The sequence below is a fragment of the Gossypium raimondii genome, chromosome 11 (assembly GCF_025698545.1).
Source record: "Gossypium raimondii isolate GPD5lz chromosome 11, ASM2569854v1, whole genome shotgun sequence".
Classification (NCBI taxonomy): Eukaryota; Viridiplantae; Streptophyta; class Magnoliopsida; order Malvales; family Malvaceae; genus Gossypium; species Gossypium raimondii.
The window spans coordinates 5389674-5399772 of record NC_068575.1 but is presented as its reverse complement, the minus strand read 5'-3'; the positions used below and the strand labels follow the sequence as shown (position 1 = coordinate 5399772).

General features: G+C 35.1%; 1 protein-coding gene across 1 annotated transcript; it reads right to left on the bottom strand.

The window, feature by feature from the left end:
• Positions 1–709: 709 nt before the first annotated feature.
• On the bottom strand, positions 710–1345 carry LOC105801351 (uncharacterized). Its single transcript, XM_012632664.1, has one exon. It carries the CDS (start codon positions 1343–1345, stop codon positions 710–712), a length of 636 nt encoding a protein of 211 aa, XP_012488118.1.
• Between the last annotated feature and the right edge of the window lie 8754 nt (positions 1346–10099).

The window sequence follows — 10099 nt, the reverse complement described above, 5'->3', positions numbered from 1 at the left end:
AGTAAAATATATTCAAAGATAAAGTTATATACGACTTTCAAGTTTCAACCCTCCACTTTCAATGTTACGTCTAAAGTTCACAAATTTCGAAGCATATTCAAAGACTTTGACATAATAATAAATATATTTTTAGCTGATTAGTCCTTAGCAAGATCTTGAATTTTATTAAAATTTCAATTTCGAGTCTTGTGATACATGAATCTCACGCCCATCACGCCCATCATGTATGCAAGGGTAAAGCCAGCAATTTGTCATTGGAAGCAAAATAAAATTTTAGAAGTTTGGGAGACTAAAATTAAAAACTCTATTAAAATTACTAAATTGAATATTCCATAACTTTTTTTTTGATGGAAACTCGAAGGTAAAAAACTTTAATTAATCGCATCATTTAAAACAAGATCATGGATCTCCGTCGGAAAATCCATGTTAAAATCCAAACAGCTCTTGTTAAGATTTGCCCATTTACAAAGAGCATCAGCTACTTTGTTACAACACCGAGGGGCCCAATTAACCGTAAAAAATTGAAACCAACAGTGAGCTTACGGATCTCTTTCAACTGGTGGCCCATCAACGTCAAGTCCTCCTTTCTACTATTAAAACGATTAACAATACTTGCGCAATCAGACTCCACCGACATGCACTTCCAGTTTTTAAACCGGGCGTAATTGATACTCTCTTCCAAGGCATACATCTCCGCCCACTCAATACTCTAGACTTTGTAAGTCATGCCCACACGTCCCCCGTGAACGAAACCATCAGCATCCCTAGCCACCAGACCGAAGCACACCAACCTCTCCTGAATAGTAGCATCGAAGTTTATCTTGATAAACCCTGCCTCAGGTTTCTGCCAATCCCTTTCCACTATAGGCTTAGGGATCATCGGCCTATCCAACAGATTAAAAATACGGAAGTCCCTATTCAAAGCCGCGGCCTTGTCCCAAATCACCTTGGCATCCTCCTCCATGTTACGAAAAACTTTGTTGTTCCTACTATTCCAAATATTCCAGAGAGTGGCAATAAAGCCCGACATAGCCTTCTTATCCAACACACGGGCAGCATCCTCAACCCAGTCCATGCACCGATCGTAGGTGCCCTCGAGCAGCTTTTGATTCAACCCCCCATAGCGCAACACAACCCTAGCACTAAGACAATCTCTCAAAGCATGAATGAGGGTTTCCCTCTCAATACCGTATCTCGGACACATGCTGTTTAAGTCCCTCCGGATTCTAGAGATATTCTCGTAAGTAGGCAAAATGTCGTGCCCCAGACGCCAACAAAAAATCTTAATTTTTTGGCAAGGTTTGCAGTTTCCAAGTAAGGTTCCAGAAGAAGCGATGAGGGCCATAGCCCACTCTCTTCAACGTCAACCAAGAGTAAGCAGACTTGGTGGAATAAAAGCCCTGGGGGTTATGAAATCATATACGTAGGTCCTCCGGGCCATTAGGAAGAAAGGGGATTTTACCAATATAGTCCCCCATAATCTCCCCATAAACCACCTTCACCCTGCAATCGTTCCACCCATCTTTATTACTGTTCAAAAGATCACATACCTTGTTTTCCCGAACATTCCTTTTATCGATACAGATGGACTCACCGGATAAACCTTCAAAACCCCAGTTATCATTCCAGATATGAATCTTGCAACCGTTCCCAACCCTCCACCCGAAACCCTCTTGAAGCCACTTGGCCGCCTTTTGAATACTCTGCCAAGTAAAAGATGGTTTGTCGACCCACTTGGAATGGAAGATGTCGCCATCTGGGAAGTATTTAGCCCTCAACACTTTGTAACATAGCATGTCTTTACAACTCATGAGGCGCCATACCTGTCTGCCTAATAAAGCAACGTTAAAATGCCTTAAGTCTCTAAACCCCAGGCCTCCCATGCCCTTCGGGAGGCACAACCTTTCCCAGGCCAATATATTCCAACCCCTGTTCTTATCCTTACCACCCCACCACACCCTACAGAGCAGGGACTGAATCTTATCAATAACACCATTCGGGACAAAGAACACCGAGAAAGCATAGGTCGGGATTGATTGAAGGATGGCTTTGATAAAGATCTCTTTACCACCATTAGATAAGAGTCTCTTAGACCAACTGTTAATCCTATTGGCGACACGATCAATAATATTCTGAAAAAACACCGACTTCTTCTTACCAACCGGGATAGGCAGGCCAAGGTAGCCATCAATGTTGTCCACCACCTTCATTTTCAGCAATCTGCTTAAGGTTGTGCGTTTCACGTCCGGAGTGTTAGGGCTAAAGTATATCATCGACTTGTCTAAGTTGATGCTTTGGCCAGAACTCTTTTCGAAAGTATCCAGGATCCTCATGACTGCCTTTGTTTCATGTTACGAATTCCTAACAAACAATAAAGCATCATCAGTAAAAAACAGATGATTAATACTCGGGCCATTCTTACTAGCCCTAAAGCCTTTAATGCTTTTTGTCTCTTGAGCATGGGTAAGCATGCGAGACAAATCATCCATGCAAAAGAGAAAAAGGTAAGGAGAAAGAGGATCCCCTTGTCTAAGACCCCTTTTAGGGACAATAAGCTTGAAAATAGTCATCTTACATTTAACTCTATACCGAACAGTACTGACATAGTCCATAATAGTATTCACCCACTCATGAGCAAACCCCATCTTCAGCATCACATTTTTTAAGAAATGCCAATCCACCCTGTCGTAGGCTTTGCGCATGTCGAGCTTAACCACACAACCCTTGTTCGACCCTTTTTTAGAGCTGCGAAGGTTGTGAACCAATTCATGGGCCACTAAGACATTATCATGGATCATCTGATTGGGGACAAACGCGCTCTGGTATTGGCTAATACATAAATGAAGGTTCTCTTTTAGCCGGTTAGCCAGCACCTTAGAAATAATTTTGTAAACCACCCTATAGAGGCTAATCGGACGAAAGTTAGACATATCACAAGGGTTCTTGATTTTGGGGATCAAAACAATTAGAGTTTCATTGATGCACTCAGCGCTTCTGTTGCCTTTAAGGATAGAATGGCACAGGCTAAGCACGTCTTTCCCCACGATAGACCAGTTTTCTTTGAAGAAGCTGCCCGATAACCCGTCAATTCCAGGAGCCTTCCGAGGGTCCATTTGGTTGAAAACCTTAATGATCTCACCGTCAGTGAATTCGACCAACAGTCTCTTGTTAACATCCACGTTAATACACTTGGGAATCAAATGCGTGTCACAAATATTCCCCCCATGAGTCGGAGAGTAAAACAAATTATCAAAATAATTCCAAGCAATCTGACAAATCTCCTTCTTATCAACGTGCCACACAACCTGCTCATCTTTAAGCCTGTCAATACAATTCTTTGATCTGTGGCTTGAAGCCTTCGCATGGAAAAAACGGGTGTTCCTATCCCCCTCCTTCAACCATTGTGTCCGCGCCCTTGTGGCCTAATATTTTTCATCCACCTCGTAATGGTAGCCCAACTTGCTTCTTGCGATTTTCAGAAGACTCGTCGATCTCTTACTAATTTGACCACCTATAAGGTTGCGAATATCATTCTCCAACCCTTTGATATTGTTTCTTAACTTTCTGACCCTATTATACTGCCAGGGTTCTAGCTTGTCTTTCACCAGCTTCATCTTATCCACCGTATTGCAACCCTCCGTAGACCAAGCCTTAGAAATAATGTCCTTAGCTTCCTGCTCCTTAGCCCAACATATGTCGTACCTAAACCAAGCTCTAAGATCATAATCCTTCTCCTTAGGCTTGTTGCCATACAACTCCAATAAGATAGCTTCATGGTCCGACTTAGACTGGCGAACAATGCTCGAGGTAATGAACGACATCTTCTCAATAATAATATCCAAAATGAAGAATCTGTCCAGCCTTTCCTTGATAACCCCGGTGCCCTCTCTATTATTGGTCCAAGTAAACCAACCATTCTTGGTTTTAACATCACTCAGGTTTAATTCTTCCAAGATATCCCAAAAATCATCCAACATGCTCGTAGGCTTTCTGCGACCCCCTTCCTTTTCTGAATTATTAAAGATAGTGTTGAAGTCCCCTCCAACAATCCACCATTCATTAACCTTGTCTTTCACCTTCTTTAACATTTCCCACACATGATGGCGTAAATTGGGATTAGGGTGGCCATAGAAACCAGTGAACCGAATAACCTCGCCATCGTCCAACTTAATCAGTGAGTCAATGTGGAACTTAGAGTAAGTCTGGATAGTAACATCAACATATTCCCTCCACATCATAGCCAGACCGCCACTTTTCCCCTCAGAGCTAACAGCAAGGCAACCTCTCATTCTGCACGTAAACTAAATACGAGAAAACTCGTTAGACTGAATTTTAGTTTCGCATAGAAAAAGAATATCGGGGGTATTAGCAACCAGAAGTTACTTCAAATCACGAACTGTCGCCGGGTTCCCAACCCCGCGACAGTTCCAACAAAAGATTTTCATTGCTCTTGGCGGGGCTGGTCACCAGCCGCCGCCTCTGATGGTGAAAAAGAACCCCCAAGCCTTCTTTTAACTTGTCTTGCTGGACTTTCGAACGTAAAGTAGCCTTGTAAGCTCTTTTGTCTCTTTCTCTTGCTTTTAGGCTTTCTGTTCCCCTCCTTAAGCTGTTTATACTTTCTATTTTCCATAGGGGAGGTAGATAGAAATTCCTCCTCGGGCATCCTTTCCTTTCCGTCCATACTTGGTTTCCAGCTTTCATTACTTGATCTAGTTAGACTTTCATCCTTGTTTTTGCTTGGTTTTACCAATGATTTAAACACTTCCACCCCATTTCTTCTCATTCCCTTATCATGATTTTGGTTCACAGCAGGTGCCCTCATCTAGTTTCCAAATTGAAGATTCGTATCTCTCATTCCGCCCTCTAACACATTGTTCGTGCACCCCTTCAAAGTATGCCCTATGATCCCACACAAATTACAAAAATCTGGAAGCCTTTCATATTTTAGCAGACCTATTCTTTCAATACCATCTCTATCCATGAATTTTACGATCCTTCTCAGAGGTTTTGACACATCGATCTTGACTTTCAATCTCATGAATTCTGTCCAACTCCCATATCTATCATTCCTAGGGGTAAGCATTTGATCGAATCGAATCGAATCGAATCGAATCGAAAATTTTCGAGTTAATCGAGCTTTCAAATCTCATTTTATCATCCTAACTTTATTTGAAATTTTCTCGAATCGAGTCGAGTGAGATGGAATTCGAATCGAATCGAATCGAATATATTTGTTCGAGTTAAATTTTAAAAAATAATTTTGGGTCCTTGTAACCATTGTCACCCATCGTAATAAAATTTGTCCACCTTAATCAAATTTTTTATTAACTTTCATCACTTCATAATTTATTTATTAATTTTTTATATATTGGTTAGCTTCTTTACTTGCTTAGTTGTTTCAATTATCTTGATTCTTGTCACTATGTATTTTAGAATTAAAAATATATTAAATGTAAAAATATGATTTTTAATAAAAGTTATTTTAAAAATAAAATGTGAAATTGATACCAATATAAAATTTTAACACGAATATTTTATGGCATAATTAATAATTCAATTTTAATATAAATATTCAATATGACTAAACAATTCAATAATATAAATAATATAAAATGTGAAATTTAATTTAATAATATAAATAGTAGATATAAATAAAATTATTACTATTTATGTTTAGTGATTTTTGGATAATTTTGATTTTTATTTGAGAGTAAAGGGTTAGAAGTAAAAGTTTAGGAGAAAAATAAAAAGTTTTGGGAATAAAGGTTTGAGGAAAGTAAATAGGGAGTAAAATTTTGGAGGAAAATATTTAAAAAATTGGAGGGAGGGTTTGGGATAGATGAGAGGTGAGATGGGAAGGAATAAAAGTTTTAGGGAAAAGTGGGAGGAGTAAAATTTTGGGGAAAATAAAAGGTTTTGAGGGTTTTGGGAGTAAAATTTTGAGAAAAAATAAATGGAAGAGTAAAATTTTGGTGGGAAATGGATTTTAGGTAGATTGGGGGGTTGGGAGGGGAGGGGAATAAAAGTTTTGGGGGGAAAGTGGGAAGGAGTAAAAGTTTTGAGGGAAAAGTAAAAATGTTTGGGAGTTTGGGGTAAAAATGTAAAATATTATAGTTTGATATTCGAATTATTCGAATTATTCGAGTTATTCGAATTCAAAAACTCAACTCGATTCGAACTCGAAATTTGAAAAAAAAATTCGAGTTGATTCGAATAACTCGATTAACTCAAATAACTCGATTCGTTAAACTCGAAATTCGAATTTTTTTCGATTTTTTTGAGTCAAATCGAGTTTTGCTCACCCCTAATCCTTCCAATCAATTGCCACCAACTCACCAATCGTATTTCCAACATCCAAAGCTGTTTGACGGTCCATGAATTCAATAGGGATGTTGTAAATCCTTAACCAGAATGGTACCATTTGGAATTCATAGGATTCCATGTCCTGTTCTTTCTCGAATGGAAGCGTCGAAAATAAGCACCTATCGAACAGCCATGGAGAGAGGTTTAAAATACGGCTTCTATCCTCCTGACACCTGAACTTCACAATAATCACCTTATCTTTTAGGGCAACGAAGTCAACTTCCTCTTTTGTGAACCAAAGTGACTTAAAAACCCTATACATTGCCTTCCTGTTCGGTGGATCATTTGCCATAATTTTTTCCATTGCCCATGCCTCCCAGCTTTGAGCCCTATCCGCTTCACCTGTATTAACAACCAGGGAAGATTCTTCCTCCGAAAATTTTAATATTCCTAACAGTTCATTAATTTCATCCATCAATGATGAAAGGTTACAGGCCCAGGCTTCCCCTCCAAACGTCCAATCCCAAAGGATCCAAGAACACGCAAAGAAAACAAAACCACGACAAGAAACTTTTTCATGCAGGAACACCACCGACTCGACGTAAGAAAAAACCCTAAAAAAGATAAACCCGTGGGGCCCTCAAGGGCCCACACCAAAGAAAAGGCGACCACAATAGCAGAAAAAAAGAAAGTAAAAGAAACACAAGAATCAACAACAGACCAGAAAAACAACGTAAAGGATGTAAAGATAAGAAAACACCGCAAGAAACCCGGGTAATCTCCAGGAGAAAGAGAGAAAACCAGTTTGGGAAAGGGCGACAGGAACACGCCGCAAGACACCAGCGCCCAGAAGCAACCACGCCTTTACACCGGGAAGAAGCAACAAAACCCAAGAAATCAAAACAACTCCCTCAGAAACCTCCTAACTGCCATAATATTCAAAAGAATAAGGCAGACGCAAAAAACCAACACAATGCTTGCAGCATTGAATATTCCATAACTAAAAGGGATTGAAAGAGATATTATACCCTTTTAGCTACGCCCTTGCATGTATTGTATGTGTCTAGTTTTCCATCTAATGTGCATTATTGTACTTGTACCAGTGAAACTTTGAAAAAGTATATATTTTTATAAATAATTTACAATAATTTTACAACAATAAATAGTCTTTTGTTATTAATGATTATTTTGATTTTTATTAAATTAAAAATTATATATTAATTGTGATTTTTTTATTTCCATTTTCTCTTAAACTAAAGACTTGAAGATTTATATTCAAAATGGAAGTCTTGACGATTTCATAGTGTGAATTTAATCTCCAAAATTGACTTTGAATTTAATTTAATTATTTGTTTTTAAACAAATAATATATTTAAGTCTCTATAATATATAATTAATTATCTTTTGTATCATTTTATGTTTTAATTATTTTTTCGTATTGTATTTATTCTAAAAGTGAGTAAAATTTGACTCGATTAAAATTTAGATTTCAAGTTAATCAAATTGAGATATTCTAATTATTCAAGTCAACTAGAATAAATAATTCTTGAATTGAGTTGAATTTTGCAATTCGAATAATAGATTGGTATAAATACCGTTTTGGTCCCTATCAAGTTTGAAAATGAGCAAATTGATCTCTCTCAACAAAATTACAAAAAAATTAAAAATAATTTTTAAAATTCAAAATATTTATAAAGAATCCAAAATTTATATATTTTTAAAAATTTAAAAATTAAAAATATATAAAAAGTTAAAACTTTTATAGAATAATAAATTTGAGACCTAAATAAGTTAATTAATGATTCAAGTTTATCATACTAAATTATTATTATTTTTATTTTAATTTGAAAAAGTTTTCAAATATATACGGTTTCAAATTTACATGCTTTAACATGAAATTAGTGATATTATAACAATATTTTAATTTAACACGAACAATTTTACTCGATTCTAAGAAAATTTCAAATCAAGTTAGGATAATAAAATAAGACTCGTCAACTCAATTTTTTTTCATTCGATTTAATCGAATGCACACCCTAATTTGTGTTACACAATTCTTACGTCAACATGACAAAGAAAATTAATTAAAAATCATGAAAGTGTTAATTTTAATAACAAAACTGGTTAAACATGTCATGTTTTATATAAATATTATTATTCTGAAATTATGATGAGTAAAAACATAATCAAATTCAAATTGTTGTGCTTTTTTGTCCTTGTTTGAAAAAAGAAAACAAGTTGACATAAAAGCTTCTTCTTTTTTTACCATATTGATTTGGTCTTCTTCTTTAAGAAATTGGAATAAAATTTTAGCTTACAGCCACCCAAAAGGCAACTATTTCATATATTATTCACTATAATATTATTTTGTTCCTTTTTCCTACCCTTCTACCGTCAACAGTATTAGGTAAAAAAACGAAAATAAAATATTTTTTAAATAAAAGATACCACAATTTGAATTTAAAGAAAAGTTATAAATATTAAAATTGGAATGTAATGTGATGTTTTAAAAGTAATCATGCTGGTTGAATCTATTACACCGTCTTCAGTAACGGATTTAGAAATACAATTTAGGAGGATAAATTTATATTAACATTATCGATTACATAATTTAAGGGTTTAATATAATAAAATTTATCTTAAAAGGGTCTAATGACTTATTGATTCGATCAAATATTTTGTTTAGTGAAAATGATAGCTAATCCATGACCTAGACTTCTATGTTTGATAAAACATATAATACGTTTTGTTGTTGGTGTAACAATACAGGTGAAAATGTTTATTTAATATATAAAATAGTTAGAGATAAAAAAAGATTTGTTCCAAAAATAAGGAAAATATCTTCTCTTTACCATAAACAAAGATAAGTAACAAAAAATGGAACATCGATTGAGTTTAACTCAGCTAGTATTGTTATTATTATAATAATCATACAGATAACCGATTCGAGCACACTTAAATATATGTTTTCTTTTTGATTTAAATATCGAGGAGAAGTTATGAGTACAATTGGTAGATATAATTGGTACAGATTAAATGTTTATTATTGGTATGATAGTAGTATTGATGGATACAATTGATATAAATTATTTTAATATTTTTTATTTAATTCATATTAATTTTACAGTTTATGTTTTGAGTTCGAGATTGTCCTTCGTCGGGTACATCCGTAAAAAGTACAATCATAAATTAGTATCAAATTTTATACGTTTCCACCCATATTGATTTGTATCAATTGAAATAGAAATTACTTTTACAATGAAAAGTATAGGAAAAGGAAACAACAAACTATATTATGTTATTGCGCTCTCTCTTTTGACCTTTGGCTTATAAATTAGTTTTGTCTACCTATCAATTAGATTTTCCTTTTATATAGGATTAGGTGAGTTTGGTGAAGTGAAAAAGTAAGATAATTTTTTAAAAATAGTGAAAATATAAAATAAATAAATTTTATTGGTATAGTAAAAATAGGTTAAATTGTGCTATTAGTCCATATACTTCGTGATAGTTTTGGATTTAGCTTTACATACCAAACTTGAAGCTGAAAATAAAATGTACTGCAAATTTTGTTCGGCCGTATTTATTCTTGGATAATAATTTTTTAAAAACTAATTAAAAGTTTTGTTTTAAAATACTTTAATTTCTATTTTGAATATTTATTTGGGTTTGGAGTTTCTTTTCAAAAGGGCTTGGATTAGAATATTAAAATAAATTGGGCCGCATATATTGTGGATGCAATTACCTAATTCAATTTGAATGTTGACACGTGGTTGAAATCTAGCCTTAGATTTCAGTC